The 17488-nt window shown below is 44.2% G+C and overlaps 1 protein-coding gene across 2 annotated transcripts in view; it reads left to right on the top strand.

The window, feature by feature from the left end:
• The window catches only part of COL4A5 (collagen type IV alpha 5 chain), a 125964-nt gene that overhangs the window by 39026 nt on the left and 69450 nt on the right, over positions 1-17488 (top strand). For both annotated transcript variants that reach the window (XM_038747869.1, XM_038747868.1), the window contains exons 2-3: positions 11806-11865; positions 16330-16419. In XM_038747869.1, the coding sequence (XP_038603797.1) occupies positions 11806-11865; positions 16330-16419 (150 nt within the window). The remainder of the gene's footprint in view (positions 1-11805; positions 11866-16329; positions 16420-17488) is intronic.

Below are 17488 nucleotides of genomic sequence, written 5' to 3'. Positions count from 1 at the left end.
TCATCTCATTCACATCTCTCACCCTATCTCAGTTGTCTTATAAATTGAACACAGAAGGGGTGGACTTTCACACAATCACTGGTATTTATTGAATGCTTACTATGCACAGAGCACTGCTAGAGAGTACAGTGCAACAGGATTAGCAGACATTCCCTGCCCATAATGAGTTTGCCCATAACAAGCTTCAATATATTGTGAATTTAGGTAACTGACAGGGAGTTGGTTAATCCATTCTCCACAAGCAGAACAGTTTTCAGTGATCCTTGATATCACGCTAACCGCTAGTGAATTCACAAGCTATGAAAGTGCCCATCTGTGCCTAAAAAATCAACTTGAAATTTTTTTTCATTTATATATATATATATACATATATATATATAAAATACACATATATATGTATAATGAACAATATCTCAAATATATATGGTTTTTTTATTTTTTCAAGTTCTGTATCATTTAGTTGGTTCAAGAAACCATTGCACACAATTAACATTTCCAAATACCTGTAGTACCAGTTGGATATGGTATAATTGAACCTGAATTAAAACCAGAGTTCCTTTCCTATCATATTCATTCATTCAGTTGTATTTATTGAGCATTTACTGTGTGCAGAGCACTGTACTAAGCACTTGGGAAGTACAAGTCTTGGGAAGCACTGTGGCTCAGTGAAAAGATCACGGGCTTGGGAGTCAGAGGTCATGGGTTCTAATCCTGGCTCCTCCACTTGTCAGCTGTGTGACTTGGGCAAGTCGCTTAACTTCTCTGAGCCTGTTACCTAATCTGTAAAATGGGGATTAAGACTGTGAGCCCCACGTGGGATGACCTGATCACCTTATATCCCCCCAGTGCTTAGAACAGGGCTTCACACATAGTAAGCGCTTAACAAATGCTGTCATATTATTATTATTATTATTATTATTGTTTTATTACAAGTCGGCAACATATGGAGACGGTCCTTACCCAACAACGGGCTCAAAGCCTCACTGTGTGAGAGAGAGAAAGAAAAAAGCAAAAAGCAGTGTGGTCTGGTGGCTACAGCCCGGGCCTGGGAGTTAGAATAAGTTAGAGAAGCAGCGTGGCTCAGTGGAAAGAGCCCGGGCTTTGGAGTCAGAGGTCGTGGGTTCGAATTCCGACTCTGCCAACTGTCAGCTGTGTGACTTTGGGCAAGTCACTTCACTTCTCTGGGCCTCAGTTCCCTCATCTGTAAAATGGGGGTTAAGACTGTGAGCCACACATGGGACAACCTGATCACCTTGTATCCTCCCCAGTGCTTAGAACAGTGCTTTACACATAGTAAGCACTTAATAAATGCCGTCATTATTATTATTAGAAGGATGTGGGTTCTAATTTCGGCTCCGCCATTTGCCTGCTGTGGGACTTTGGGCAAGTCCCTTAACCTTTCTGTGCCTCAGTAAGCACTTAATGAATACCATTAAAAAAAGTGCTTTACTGTGTGCCAGGCACTGTACTAAGCAGTGGGGTAGATACCAGATAATCTTGTCAGGCAGAGAAGCAGCATATTCTAGTGGAAGGAGCATAGCCCTGAGAGTCAGAGGACACTGTGTTGTAATCCCCGTTCTGTCACTTGTCTGCTGTGTGACCTTAGGCAAGTCACTTTACTTCTGTGCCTGTCACCTTACCTGTAAAATGGGGATTAAAACTATGAGCCTCACATGGGGCAATCTGATTATTTTATATGTACCCCCAATGTGCTTAGTATAGTGCCTAGCAAGTACTAAGTTCTTAACAGATACCATTTAAAAAAAGAGTTTTCATGCTATGAGAGCAGGAAACCCTTATTTTGTTTTTCCCTGGATAATCTTTTGACCAGATTGAACACCATTAGTGTTTCCAGAGACCAAACTACACCTTTTCCAGCCTTGGGTAAAATACCTCCTTCTCTGAGAACAAACTGGTCAATGCCCCATTGATTATCTTATCCATTCCTTTTTCTGTTCTCCTGTGGCCCTCTGACCCTCCCCCCAGCCCCTCAGTGTGTCAGGATCCTGGGAATTCTTGCTCAAACAGGAGGGACAATTGAGCCTGAGGATAAATAGTGAGGCTGGAATCCTCACCCCAACAACTTCAGCAAGAGTTGGATTATAGTGTGGAATTGGTGGATTTATTCTTCCCCAGTCCTGGGGGATTGAGGGCATCATCCATAAACCCAGGAGGGTGGGGAGGGTTTGGTTGGAAGCTTTGGTACTTGGGGGAGGAGGGAAGATTTAGGCAAGACCTGACACTTCCTTATCTTGTAGCATGGAAAATGTCATGCTGCTTTCTCCTAGGGAGTGTGCTTTTTCAGTATTGGTCTCTTGTAACCCCGCTGGTAATTCTTTATTGTGTTAACAAGTACCTATTAACTACAGCAGTTGGAAGATTTCCCTCTAGAGATGCTGGTGGGACCTGCTATTTTAATTTCAACATCTCCCTCAGGGGTGTAGAAGGTCTGTAAATTTCTTGCGGGCTGCTGTGTGACCTTGGGCAAGTCACTTCAGTGACCTCATCTGTAAAATGGGGATTGAGACTGTGAGCCCCAAGTGGGACAGGGACTGTGTCCAACCCAATTTGCTTGTATCCACTCCAGCACTTAGTACAGTGCCAGGCACATGATAATAATTGTGGTATTTGTTAAGCGCCTAACACGTACGACAGTAGCATACTATAGTAAGCGTTTAACAAACATCATCATTATTATCATTATTGTTATGGAACATGCCTGCCTACTCTGTGGTATTGTCCTCTCCTAAGCTTTTAGTACAGTGCTCTGCACACAGACAGCGTGGCTCAGTGGAAAGAGCCCGGGCTTTGGAGTCAGAGGTCATGGGTTCAAATCCCGTCTCTGCCACTTGTCAGCTGTGTGACTTTGGGCAAATCACTTAATTTCTCTGTGCCTCAGTTACCTCATCTGTAAAATGGGGATTAAAACTGTGAGCCCCCCCGGGGACAACCTGATCATCTTGTAACCTCCCCAGTGCTTAGAACAGTGCTTTGCACATAGTAAGCGCTTAACAAATACCATTATTATTATTAGGACTGTGAGACCCGTGTGGTACTCATTATCTTATATCTCCCACAGCACCTAATACGGTGACTGGTTCAAAGCAAATGCTTAACAAAGAACGAACTTTTAAAATAGATGATTTATTTTTTAGCAGGTTGATATTTGAGAGTACCAGTTCTGCAAAAAGGGGGGTAAAGATGTGTGTCTTGCCACTTCTGCCAGAGCTGCTCCCACCTTGAACTTTTGGGTTGTGTTTATGGGGCAGCTAGTTATGCAAATCAGGGCTTAGGAACTATCGATTGTATTTTTGGAGCACTTACTGCATACAGAGCAGTCAGCCAGTCATATTTATTGAGCGCTTTACTGTTTGCTTGGAGAATATAATATATCAGCCAGATTCCGTGCTCATAACAAGTTTACAATCTTACTAAGTGCTTGGTAGTTATGTTACTTGTCCACTAAGGAGTTTACTAGAGGTGGAGGCAGGCATCAATATAAATTATGGCTACAGGCATTAGTGCGGCGGGGTGGAAAGTGGATGTGGCTAGCGGGGGGGAAATGCCTGACACAGGTGCCTGAAATTCCCAATGGTCCGTTCAAATCAGAAGCAGACAATAAATCAACCTATCAAATCAATCAATTGTATTGGGCGCATACTGCTGCCTAGCTCAGTGGAAAGAGCCCGGGCTTTGGAGTCAGAGGTCACGGGTTCGAATCCTAGATCTACCATGTGTCTGCTGTGTGACCTTGGGTAAGTCACTTAACTTCTCTAAGCCTCACTTACCTCATCTGTAAAATGGGGATTAAGACTGTGAGCCCTACGTGGGACAACCTGATCACCTTATATCCCCCCCCAGCACATAGAACAGTGCTTTGCACGTAGTAAGCGCTTAACAAATGCCATCATTATTTATTATTTTTTAACAAATAGCACAATTATTACCCTCAGCCCCTTGGCACTTAGGTACATGGCACTTAGAGAAGCAGAGTGGCTCAGTGGAAAGAGCCCGGGCTTTGGAGTCAGAGGTCATGGGTTCAAACCCCGGCTCCGCCACTTGTCAGCTGTGTGACTTTGGGCAAGTCACTTCACTTCTCTGGGCCTCAGTTACCTCATCTGTAAAATGGGGATTAAGACTGTGAGCCCCCCTTGGGACAAATGATCACCTTGTAACCTCCCCGGCGCTTAGAACAGTGCTTTGCACATAGTAAGTGCTTAATAAATGCCATTATTATTATTATTGCATACCCCTAATTTATTTTCTCTTATTAATGTCTGTCTCCCCATCTAAGCTTGTAGGCAGGGAAGGTATCTACTAACTCTGTTGTATCATACTCACACAGTAAGCACTCAATAAATACCATCGACTGATTGAATGGGGGGTAGGTTCCCATTTGGAGGGAGATAAAAATCTCCCTCACGCCAGACGGCAGACTACCTTTCTGTTTTGGCTTCCTGTTTGTCAGAGTGTGGGTGACTCCCCCATGTCAGTTGAGAGGAGAGAGATGAATGTATTCCCTTGAAAAAGCTCTGAGAGCCTGTTAAGGGCACTGGGGAGGAGGGGCAGAGAAAAATCACTTTGAACTCTGTGGCAGAACCAGTTTACCCATTCAATTGAGGGGAGGAAAGACATGGGGACTGGAAAACCTAATCGAGTGTGATTGTTGTCAGAAAGTTAGTGAGGCAGTTGGAGGGAAGCACGGGTCCAGAGGCCTCGGCAAATATTGGAAAGAATGCACAGACATCCCATTGTGCATTCCCAAAGGTATTAAAGGAAGTGCCAGTGCAGTGTGGAGCAGAACTTCTGTCCCCTCTGGGATATTTGGTTGAGATTTCAGTTGTGGGGGGTCTCTTTAGGTGCCCTGCAGGCAGAAACTGCTAAAGTGGAGGGAGGGTGTGTGTGGAAGGAATTGTTTTAAGCTTTGTGTTATTTCCTTTAGCCTCTGGGTGTAAAAAAATTTACTTGATTATTCAACTGGATTATTCCACCCAGCCCAAGTCCTGTCTCAGGCCTGGAACCCCCTCCCTTCTCTAATCTGAGACACAACTCTTCAAAGCCTTATTGAAGGCACATCTCTATGAGGCCTTCCAAGACTAAGCTGCATTTTCCCTCATCTCCCACTCCTTTCTGTGTGGCCCTAACTTGCTCCCTTTGCCCGTCCCTCCTCCCAACCCCAGAGCACTTACGGTCATATCTGTAATTCACCCCAGCACGTCTCCCCTTAGGACAACTTTACCTTAAAGTAGATTGCAGCAGTGCCTTAACCTTTCAAACCCCCCAGCTTCATTCCTCTGGAGGAAGTTTCTGGCTATTAAAACTCTTATAATGCCTTCAAATGATGTAATCGAGTCTTAATTTATATCAGAAATGGAGATATGTGTGTGTGTATACATACACATATATCAATGCTTAAATAATGAGGTATGTAGGTCTACATGTAAAGAAGTCCAATTGGCAGTTATAACTACACTAACATGTAGCTGATTCAGAATATTGAAGTGGAAGTTGGGGTAGATGTGTCCAGGAAAGGAGAGAAATTGATCATGGCAGGCCTCAAACCGTCAAAAGTATTTATTGAACACGTACTGTGTGCTGAGCACTGGGCTAGGAACTGGGGGAGGACAATATTCTAGACTCTAGACAAATCTTTCTAGACAAGCTCACTGTGAGTTGGGAATGTATCTGTTTATTGTTGTATTGTGCTCTCCCAAGTGCTTAGTACAGTGTTCTGCATAGGGTAAGCGCTCAATACATTTGACAGTACAATAGAGTTGGTAGACAGGATCCTTGCCTACTAGGAGCCTACAGTCTATAAGTGTAATTTCAAAAGGGCTTCGAAGAGGAAGAGAGCAAGGTTATAATGGATTTGAATTCATTCAATCATATTAAGTGCTTACTGTGTTCAAAGCACTGTACTAAGCGCTTGGGAGAGTACAATATAAAAACAGACAGACAACATTCCCTGCCCACAATGAGCTCACAGTCTAGATCTGGGTGGTGAGGGGGCTAGACAGACAGGATAATAATAACAATGGTATTTAAGTGCTTACTATATGCCAAGCACTGTTCTAAGCGCTGAGGTAGATACAAGGTAATCGGGTTGTCCCATGTGGGGTTGACAGTCTTAATCCCCATTGTACAGATGAGGAACTGAGGCACAGAGAAGCTAAGTAACTAGCCCAAAGTCACAGGGCTCACAATCTTAATCCCCATTTTGCAGATAAGATAACTGAGGCCCAGAGAAGTTAACCAACTTACCGAAAGTCACACAGCTAAGTGGTGGAGGTGGGATTAGAACCCACGACCTCTGACTCCCAAGCCTGGGCTCTTTCCAGTATGCCACGGCTGCTTCTCAGTGAGATAAAGATTACAAACTGGGGTGCAGTGTAGAAGATTGTGGGTAAGTAGGAGAAAGATGGCTGATTAAATGCCTTTGAGCCGAAGGTGACAAGTGCCAGACCATTTTGAAGTGTACAGGAGTTGTGTGATAATTTTTATTTTTTTATGGCATTTCCTTAGTGCTTAACATTTGTTGGGCCCTTTGGTAAGTGCTGGGGTAGATACAAGGTAATCCCACTTGGGCCTCATGGACAATCCCCATTTTACAGATGAAGTAACTGAGTCACAGAGAAGTGACTTGCCCGAGGTCACGCAGCAGACTGATTGGTGTTCGGTCTCTGGTCTTTAAATGTCCGCTGGCTCTTCACTCCATCCTAAAGCCATGACCTCTTGAGAAGATGTCACAGGTTCTTGCACTAGACATGACAGGGTCACCCAAGGGGCCCTGGCCCTCCTGGATTAGGTTAGGGGACCCCAATAATGATGATAGTTGTGGTTGTTAATAATAATTATGGCATGGTTAAGTGCTTGTCATATGCCAAGCATCATACTAAGCACTGGGGTGGACACCTTAAAGTGCTTCACCTCGAAGCACTGGGATGGACACATCATAGTCCCTGTCCCACATGAAATTGACAGTCTAAGGGAGAGGAATAGCATGCATTAAATCCTTATATTACAGTCAATCATGTCTGTTGAGCGCTTGTGTGCAGAGCACTGTACTAAATGCTTGGGAGAGTACAATATAACACACACATTCCCTGCCCACAGCGAGCCTACAGAGTAGGGGACGAGTTTAGAATCTAGGGCGAGGAATAAAATAAATAAATATTTATTTATTTTACTTGTACATATCTATCCTATTTATTTTATTTTGTTAGTATGTTTGGTTTTGTTCTCTGTCTCCCCCTTTTAGACTGTGAGCCCACTGTTGGGTAGGGACTGTCTCTATATGTTGCCAATTTGTACTTCCCAAGCGCTTAGTACAGTGCTCTGCACATAGTAAGCGCTCAATAAATACGATTGATGATGATGATGATGAAGCTGAACCCCAGAGAAGTTAAGCAACTTGCCCGAGGTCACACAGCAGGCAAGTGGCAGAGCTGGAATTAGAACCCTAGTATGTCTGCCTTACTGAGTTAGCCGTCAAACGCTATGCCCTTAATCCATTTCTGAGTGCCGCGGAGAAGAAATTCTGGGCATATTTGTCCTCTTATCGTACCGTTGTAATGCATTTGTGTGTAATTTGCGATAGCAGAACTGTTTCAAGGCCAGGCCGAGGAAGTATGTAAGGGAAAGTTCGACGTGGTTCTTCACCTTAAAGAACCACTTTTCTGTGATCCCGAGACTTCCATGCAGGCAAGGAGGAGGGCCAAGATGGAGTCCTCCCAATGATTCTCCTCCTGCTCCTGCCTGTTTTCCCTGAATTATCTGAGTCTTTTCCTCCACTTGCTGGTGTAGATGCAGGCGTCATCAGATCCTTAGACTGTAAGCTTGTTGTGGGCAGGGAATGTATCTGTTGTATTGTACTCTCCCAGGCACTTAATACCATGCTCTGCACACAGTAAGTGCTCAATAAATACCATTGATTAGAAGTGCCTGGACCAACTTGATGATGGTTTGGAAGGAGAGCACAGTGAAACAGTTGATAGGCACATTCCCTGCCCACAGCGAGCTTACAGTTCTTGTCATATCCCAGCTCACTTCAGCCACCTTGAAGACTTCCCTACCTCTAGTCTTTCCCAACTCCAGCCTCTATTTTGCTTTGTTGTCAGATGACTTTCGGTCATTCTGTGCATATCTCCCCACTCCTCCAAAGTCTCCAGTGGTTTCTTCATTTCCTTTCTTCTTTATGGTATTTAAGTGCTTACTGTATGCCAAGCACTGTACTAAGCCCTAGGGTAGCTAGAAGATAATCCGGTTGGACACAGTCTGTGTCTTCCCTGCTAGAGTGTAAGATTCCTAAGGACAGGAATCATGTCTCCTAATTGTCAGACTCTCCCAAGTGGTGACTAGTACAACAAATACCATCATTATTATTCCCTGCACTCAGAAAATACCACTGATTGATTGGTAAGGAGAGTAGGGTAGAGTTGTCCTTCCTAACAGCTAATGGTCAAGCAGAATCCTCGACCAATTAGGAAACATGTACACCAACCTATATTCAAGGGGGGAAAAATACTCCATCTACATTCCCTTGATTTCATGCTTTGTAACCTTTCCAAGATGGATTGTGGAAAGAATTACCATACAAATCCTGACATTTGCTGGATTATGAGTCAGCTCTCATGAGGGGAAGTGGATTACCTGATGGTAGTAATAATAATTGAAGTATTTAAGTCCTTATTATGTACCAAGGACTGTACTAAGCACTGGGGTAGCCCCAATTGGGGCTCACAGCCTTAGTAGAGAGAACAGGCCCACATCATCCCCATGGCTTGGAATGCCCTCCCTCCTAACATCCACCAAGCTAGCCCTCTTCCACCCTTCAAGGCCCTACTGAGAGCTCACCTCCTCCAGGAGGCCTTCCCAGACTGAGCCCCCTCCTTCCTCTCCCCCTCGTCCCCCTCTCCATTCCCCCCGTCTTACCTCCTTCCCTTCCCCACAGCACCTGTATATATGTATATATGCTTGTACATATTTATTACTCTATTTTACTGGTACATATCTATTCTATTTTATTTTGTTGATATGTTTGGTTTTGTTCTCTGTCTCCCCCTTCTAGACTGTGAGCCCACTGTTGGGTAGGGCCTGTCTCTATATGTTTCCAACTTGTACTTCCCAAGCGCTTAGTACAGTGCTCTGCACACAGTAAGCGCTCAATAAATACGATTGATTGAGAACAGGGTTTGAATCCCCATTTTGCAGATGAGGGAAGTGAGTCACAGAGAAGTGAAGTCAGTTGTGTCAATCATTTATTGAGCACTTACTATGTGCAGAGCACTGTACTGAGTGCTTGGGAAAGTATAGTTTGACAATAGACATATTCCCTGCCCACAATGAGCTTACAGTCTAGATGAGGAGAGAAAGACATTAATATGAATAAATAAATTACTGATGTACATAAGTGTTGTAGGGCTGGGAGCCAGGAAAGAACAAAGGGAGCAAGTCAGGGCCATGCAGAAGGGAGTGGGAAAAGAGGAAAGGTGGGACTTAGGGAGATGTGCTTTCAAAAAAGCCTCGAAGCAGGGGAGAGTAATTCTGTCAGATTTGAGAAGGGAGGGCGTTCCAGGCCAGAGGCAGGACGTGCGTGAGGAGTTGGCGGCAAGATGGGTGAGATGGAGGCACAGGGAGGTTAGCATTAGAGGAGCAAAGTGTGTGGGCTGAATGGTAGTAGGTGAGTGGTGAGGTAGGAGGGGGCTCAGTGATGTTGAGGAGTCTTTGTTTGTGGAGGTGGATCCCCTGGAGTGTCATGATGGCTTACCGTTATGGTACACTTGGTCTTCCCCACAAAACCATTATCGCCTCTCCAGTTTTATATAACCAGTCTTTGGGTGACGAAGGTTACTTCACTGTAGTCGTTCAGGCTAGGTGCCAAGGGATTTTCTATGCCAAATGGGTTATGGGTCATATTTACGGCCCCTGCCTTGATAAGTGTGAGCCAACAACCTTCCTGGGTTCTGTATGACCATTCAACCTGTAAGATATTTTAAGACAGTGCTCCCTGATAATTTGCCCAAAGTACTCTGCCCTGCGCCCCCCCAAACCCTCTACTTTTTTAAAAAAATGGTATTTGTTAATCACTTACTATGTTCCGGGCACTGTACTAAGTGCAGTGGTAAATACAGGCTAATCAGATTGGACACAGTCCCGGCCCCACATGGGGTTCCCAGTCTAAATCCCCATTTTACAGATGAGTTGCCTGAGGCATGGAGAAGTGAAGTGACTTGCCCAGGGTCCCACAGCAGACAATTGGCGGAGTCGGAATTAGAACAGGTCCACTGACTTGGAGGCTGGTGCTCTTTCATCAGTGGTATTAACAGAGTAATATTATTACTAGATTATTTCATCAGTGGTTTCATCAGAGTACTCACTGTGTGCAGAGAACTGTATTAAGCGCTTTCCCCTAGGCCGTGCTGCTTGTCACTGTGAATGCTGCTCTTGGCAGAAAGTAAATGGAGGAGTTCTGAGCCTTCTGCTTCCTGGGCCACTAAAATTGTGGAAAAGGGCAGGGGAGACAGGTGAGCAGAGGGAGTCTTCTTTCTCTCCATGGTAAATACCTTTCCAGTAACATGTAGTTAAATGGAGGCTGTCTTAAGCTCAGCATGCTAGACAATATTGAATGGAAAGTGGCATCTAGTGGCTGGAATGTTTTGCCACGGTTTTAAAAAAAATGGTATTTGTTAGGCGCTTACTATGTGCCAGTCACTGTACTACGTGCTGGGGTAGATACAAGCTAATCAGGTTGGATACAGTCCCTGTCCCACATGGGGCTCAGTTATAATCCTCACTTTACAGATGGGGTAGTTGAGGCTCGGAGAAGTGAAGTGGCTTGCCCAAGGTCCACAGACAAATGGAAAAGTTGAGATTAGAACCCAGGTCCTTCTGACTCCCATGGTGCTTCTTAAAGTGCTTTACATACAGAAAGCCCTCAATTAAAAAAAAAATAAACACAAACCGTTGATTACTTCTCATTCTGTCAGGGTTAAGTTTAGCATGTGGACTGGAAATGTGCTTTTCTGACCACAAGCACTGAGAAGTTAGTGATCCGTGTTCTCCAAGTGTCAGGGAACTGCCTTCTAAAGGCCTTGAACCTTTCTTTCTCATAACAGTAATAATAATAATGATAATTGCAGTATTTGTTATGTGCCAGGGACTGCACTAAACACTGGGGTAGATACAAGATCATCAGGTCCCACATGGGGCTCACGGTCTAAATAGGAAGGGGAGCAGGAACTGAATCACCATTTTGCAGTTGAGGCAACTGTGCCACAGAAAAGTTAAGTAATTTGCCCAAGGTCACACAGCAGACCAGTGACAGAGTGGGATTAGAAGCCAGGTCCTCTGGCTCCCAGGCTGTACTCTTTTGTGAGAAGATGCATGATGTAATACAGCACAGGCCTGAGAGTCGAAAGGTTGTGGGTTCTAATCCCAACTTAATCACTTGTCTGCTGTGTGACCTTAGGCAAGTCGCTTCACCGCTCTGTGCCTGTTACCTCATCTGTAAAAATGGGATTGAGACAGGGATTGTTTCCAACCTGATTTACTTGTATCCACCCCAGCGTTTAGTACAGTGCCTGGCACACAGTAAGCACTTAACAAATACCATTGCTATTATTATTTCTTCTTCTCCCTTCTCCTCCTCATCAATACGCCACACTGCTTCTAATGTCATATTTTGTGGAGATGCCACCTGCAAGGGTGAGTGTCATTTCTTCTGGTTTAAGTTCCTGTAGAAGAATACAGCCACAGAGATGAAGTTTGGAGCCCAGATTAATTTTCCTTTCTCTTCCCCTCTCACAGGCTTGCCATGGCTGTTCGTCGGGCTCTAAATGTGACTGCAGTGGAGTTAAAGGGGAAAAGGTAAGCTCTCCACGGCAAAGGACTCGAAGCGTTCGTGTGGTGGTTATCTTGGGGCCGGCTACTGTAGGGCCAAAGCAGATAGGCAAGCCAAACCACACGGATTCTACTGGGTTTCCTGTATCTTTTAGACTGTGAGCCCACTGTTGGGTAGGGACTGTCTCTATATGTTGCCAATTTGTACTTCCCAAGTGCTTAGTGTACAGTGCTCTGCACATAGTAAGCACTCAATAAATACGATTGATTGATTGAAGTAGGTAAATCTCCAAGAGGCAACCTCCAAGACAGCGGAACAGTGAGAGGTTGGCGTTAGAGGAAATTCTGTCTGTTTCAAACAAGGGTTGGAGTGGGGAGGTCAGGACCGGGAGGTGAAATAGGGGTTGTTCTTCCAAAATAGAACAGGGATCTGTGAGATCATACTCTGAATTCCTCTTAAAATGAGTCCTGCCTTTGTTTTCCCATCCTCTCCAGAGAACAACTGCTATTTAATGCTGAATTTTTCTGCCCCTCCTCACCCTCCCCTCCGTCTCAATCGGACCAGAGTCTGCTAGGAACAGCAAGAAGAACAGAGATCACGTTTTCCACATAGCAGATTTCTATCCTGTCTACTCAGAAAAGAATCTCAAATCTTCTTAGTAACGGATACCTAGGGTAATTTTTAGCTTAGTTCATGTGTTAGTAATACTAGTAATGATGGTATTTAAGCACTTACTATGTGACAAGCACTGTTCTAAGCACTGGGGTAGATACAAGTTAATCGGGTTGTCCCACGTGGGCTCACAGTCTTAATCCCCATTTTACAGATGAGGTGACTGAGGCACAGAGAAGTTAAGTGACTTGCCCAAAGTCACACAGCTGACAAGTGGCCGAGCTGGGAGTAGAACCTATGACCTCTGACTCCCAAGCCCATGCTCTTTCCGCTAAGCCATGCTGTTTCTGTCAGTGGCATCCTTCTTATTCCAGAGTGCAGTCCACCCCTCTCCTTAAAATCAAAATGTGCACATTGTTTCGCATGAATGATGCTGGATTAAATCCCAAATTAAATAGTTGCCCCACTGTGGATGCTAACAAGGAATTGATGCTGAGGTTCATTTAGCCATGTATATCACTTGCCAGTTCTGGAATGGAGGAATTTTGCCCAAGAGTCCATTACCTTGAAGATATTGTAAGCACATTGTAAAAATAAAAGCTAAAACACCCCAAACGTTAAAATTGTCCACAGTGTATTAACCTAAAAACCCCTCAAATTGTACCCTGAATAACCAAAACCAAAAATAAAGACGTACCTTAGGAGTACTTTGTCAGAAAAGTGGCTTTTTAATTATGATCTGACTTTCATACCGGATCTGCTCAACTTCATAACGTGTTTTTTGTTTTGTTTTTTCTGACTTGAAGTTGCGGGACGTTCATTCTGCTTCATTGGTCTCTAGCATCAGTGTTAGGAAAGTTAGTGAATGAAAGTCCCAAACACCCAGATAAACACTATCTAGCTCTTAAATTTTTCCTTACTGCTCTGGACGCCTTCCAGTTGTAGCTACTTCTGTCCCATATTTAAATGCTCAAGACTGAACACCATTTTCAGAGTTCAACCAACCAATTCCAACCAACAAATCAAGGAAAACTGCCTTTCTGTGTTCTGAGCCAAAGCTCATTGCCGGAAACTTGCCTTTGTCTTCAAAAAGACCTATCTCGGTCTGGGAAGAACATACATTTATTCTGCAGTGCCCTTGTCCCAAGTTCCCAATTCCTGATTGAAGAACCCATTATTATTGGGTGCTACACTACATATCGACAGTCCAGAATATCATATTGTGTGGGTTTGCCGGATAATAATAATTATTATAATTACTGTGGTATTTGTTAAGCGCTTACTATTTGCCAGTCACCATACTAAGCACTGGGATGGATACAAGCATATCGGGTTGGACACAGTCCCTGTCCCACGTGGGGCTCACTATCTTAGTCCCCATTTTACAGATGAGAGAACTGAGGCCCAGAGAAGTGAAGTGACTTGCCCAGGGTCACACAACGGACAAGCAGTGGTACGGGGTTTAGAATCCAGGTCCTTCTGAATCCCAGGCCCGTGCCCTATCCTGCTGCTTCTCTGTTGGTTTCTGCCTTCTTAGAGAAGGCAGAGATGCTGAGAACCAGATGGCCCTTGGCTTAGTGCCAAATGGTGTTTATTTTTATTTACTAAGGTGCTATCCGTCTTCCTGTTACTATATCCACACCTCCTCTTTCCCCTTTCTTCCTTTCCTCTCCTTTCCCCATTCCCCTCTCACTAAATATCTCCTGCATGTGAGAGATAGCTGAGTTAATAATAATAATTGATAGTAATTATAGTCATATTTAAGTGCTTACTATGTGCCAGGCACTGGGGTGTATACAAGCAAATTGTGTTTGACATAATCCCCCTCCCACATCGGGCTCACAGTCATCATCATCATCATCATCATCATCATCATCATTAATCGTATTTATTGAGTGCTTACTGTGTGCAGAGCACTGTACTAAGCGCTTGGGAAGTACAAATTGTCAACATATAGAGACAGTCCCTACCCAACAGTGGGCTCACAGTCTAAAAGGGGGAGAGTCTTAATCTCCATTTTACAGTTGGGGTAACTGAGGCACAGGGAAATGAAGTGTCTTGTCCAAGTTCATTTAGCAGACAAGTGAGAAGCAGTGTGGCCTAATGGCTAGCGCATGGGCCTGGGAATCAGAAGGACCTGGGCTCTAATCCCATCTCTTCCACTGCTGTGTAACCTTGAGCAAATCACTTTGCTTCTATGTGCCTCAGTTCCCTCATCTGAAAAATGGGATTAAGGCTGTGAGTCCCACGTGCGACATGGACTGTGTCCAACCCGATTTCCTTGTATCTCCTCCAGTGCTTAGAACGGTGCCTGGTACACAGTAAGTGCTTAACAAATACCATTAAAATAATAAAGTGGTGGGGCTGGGACTAAAAGCCAGGTCCTTCTGACTCCCAAACTTGGGCTCTTTCCACTAGGCCACACAGAGAGAGAGAATGAAATAGAAGAAGGAAGGACAGGGGAATGACATGAAGTAGAAGAGACTAAAAACCTGGCAGAAGTTTACAGAGTGGGTCATTTGGCATGGGGAGTGTCAGGGGATGGCAAAAAAAAAATGTCAGAATTGCTCAAAGAATCTCAGAGTCTGGTGCAGTGTGAAAGAAGAACTGAAGAGCACTACAGTAAGAGGCTGGCAGTGACAGGGAGGTTCTGCTAATTCTGTTGTACTCTTAAATACTTAGCACAGTTCTCTGCACTTAGTAAGCACTCAATGAATACGAATCATTGAGAGATAGCCATTGAGCTGGAGTCTTGGGGAAATGCAAACTGCAGCTGAGTGAACACGGGGATTATGAGCCCTGTGTGGGGAAGGGGATGTTCTGACCTGATTGCTTTTGTATTTACCCCAGTGCTCTGTAGAGTGCATGTGAAATAGTAAACGCTTAACTAATACCACAATTATTATTATGTTATCACAGAAGAGTATGTGGGTGGTGGGGTGTGTGTGTCCCCTTTAGACTGTAAACTCCTTGAGGGTAGTGATTGCCTACTGACAACATACTACATTGTTCTCTCCCCAAGTGCTTAGTACAGTGCTCTGACAGTTATCATTCAGTACCTATGATTGTGTGTGTTTGTGTGTGTGTGTGTGTGTGAGAGAGAGAAAAAAAGGAGTGGGGAGGTAAGGAGAGTAGAAGTGTTACACTAAGCGCATGGTAACCAAAGGATGTGTTTTGTGTTGCTGATAATTTCAAATAGTTCCCAACAGAACTCTGTACAGTGATGCACTCCATTAGAATGTGAATTTGATTATGATGGGAAACATTGCTGGCTTCTCATTTTCCAGTTGCCTTTTTGGGAAAAGAAATGTAGACATTATTACCATTGGTAAGTAGTATCCATATATATGGTTTTTTAGAGAGTATAGCTGTATATGTAGGGTTGAGGCAGTTTTTTAGTAAAAAAGAAAAAGATTTGGATGGATGACCACATCTTCTGGAGAAGGTTAAAAAAAGTTGTTGAGAAATGTATAGTTTTAAGGTTTCAGAGAAGTAGAGACTTGTTACCCAGTTAAGACAGTTTCTCAAGTAGACTCGACCGATGGAACCAAGTGCCATCCTTGGCAAACGAAGAAGCTGAGAGCAAATCTTAAGAATCCCTGCTCTCCAATAAGTTTGTTCTTCAATCAGTCATACTTATGGAGTGCTTATAGTGTGCGGAGCGTTGAACTAAGTACTTGGGAGAGTACGAAACAACAATACAGCGGACATGTTCCCTGCTCACATTCTTCTGCCATTTTTAGGAACCAAGTGACTGGATGCTTTCTGCTGTCTCAGTCCGTCACTGGGACAAGCTCTTGGTGACTTTTCCCAAGTGTCATGTTTCCTGCTATTTGCTTCTGAAAATCCACTCATGAATTCACTGGCTGTTGTTTCAGGGGGAGCGAGGATTTCCAGGTCTAGAAGGACATACAGGTTTACCCGGGTTTCCGGGACCAGAAGGACCCCCTGGGCCTAGAGGCCAAAAGGTATGTGACCGCCACACCTGTTGAATCTCAATTTCTACTACAGTAATGTGATATGGTATTTTGGCATGAAAGACATCTAGCAAGTGCCACTATGAGACATCTTGCAGGAATGCATGTATTCGTCTTTGGAATGGCCTGCCGTCCTGAATAATACTGAGATTATGCTAACAATAATAATAAGAAGAATAATAATAAGTATGTCTGGGCACTGTACTACGCTCTGGGGTAGATACAAGGAAATCAGATTGGACCCAGTCTGTGTCCCACATGGGGCTCACAGTCTCAATCCCCATTTTACAGATGAGGTAACTGAGGCCCAGAGAAGTTAAGTGATGTGCCCCAGGTCACACAGCGACAAGTGGCAGAGCCGGGATTAGAACCCATGACCTACTGGCTCTCAGGCCTGTGCTTTATCCACTAGGCCATGCTGCTTCTCCAGTGTAAATTTATAGCTGTATTCAGAGTCAATGATTTCTCAGTATTATTCAGGTTAACCCAAGATAAAGAAGCCATATTTCCACTTGGCCTGTCCTTATATACAATTAGGGTACCTGAGTCTAATTCTCCCATTAGGCAAAAAGTGAATAAATCCAGTTAGGTGGGCCAAGGGGTTGTGAACCTCTGTTCCCTACAACTACCTCTACCTGCTCTTAAAATCGTCTTTTTCATGACAAGGAAATCGGACTTGTTTATATTGTACTCTTCATGCCTAGAATGATAGATGCATGGATGGTGTTTCTCTTTTCAAGCCCCCTAATTTGAACACATCCTGCTTCTCTGCCTCTTTTGGGCTTCACTTTTCAGTGGTATTCTTACTCTCTTCTTGACCTCATATTGACTTGGAGAGGGCCTGGCTACATTTAGTCCTCCCTGAACTGGGGAAAATTTTACTTCCCCAGTGATATTGTGTTACAATTCACACACACAGTAGTGGAACGTAATGACACATGCACCACTTAGGGGAACTTTCTTCCCTGACACCTTGAGTGAGCATTTCTCTCTGGGGTGAGGGACTCCCTCCCTCCCCCCAAACACACACAGCTCCAAAGCCTTTGCACTTCCCTTTCAG

The sequence above is a fragment of the Tachyglossus aculeatus genome, chromosome 6 (genome assembly GCF_015852505.1).
Source record: "Tachyglossus aculeatus isolate mTacAcu1 chromosome 6, mTacAcu1.pri, whole genome shotgun sequence".
Taxonomy (NCBI): domain Eukaryota; kingdom Metazoa; phylum Chordata; class Mammalia; order Monotremata; family Tachyglossidae; genus Tachyglossus; species Tachyglossus aculeatus.
The sequence above is the reverse complement of the archived record's forward strand: the minus strand, read 5'-3'. Positions and strand labels throughout refer to the sequence as shown.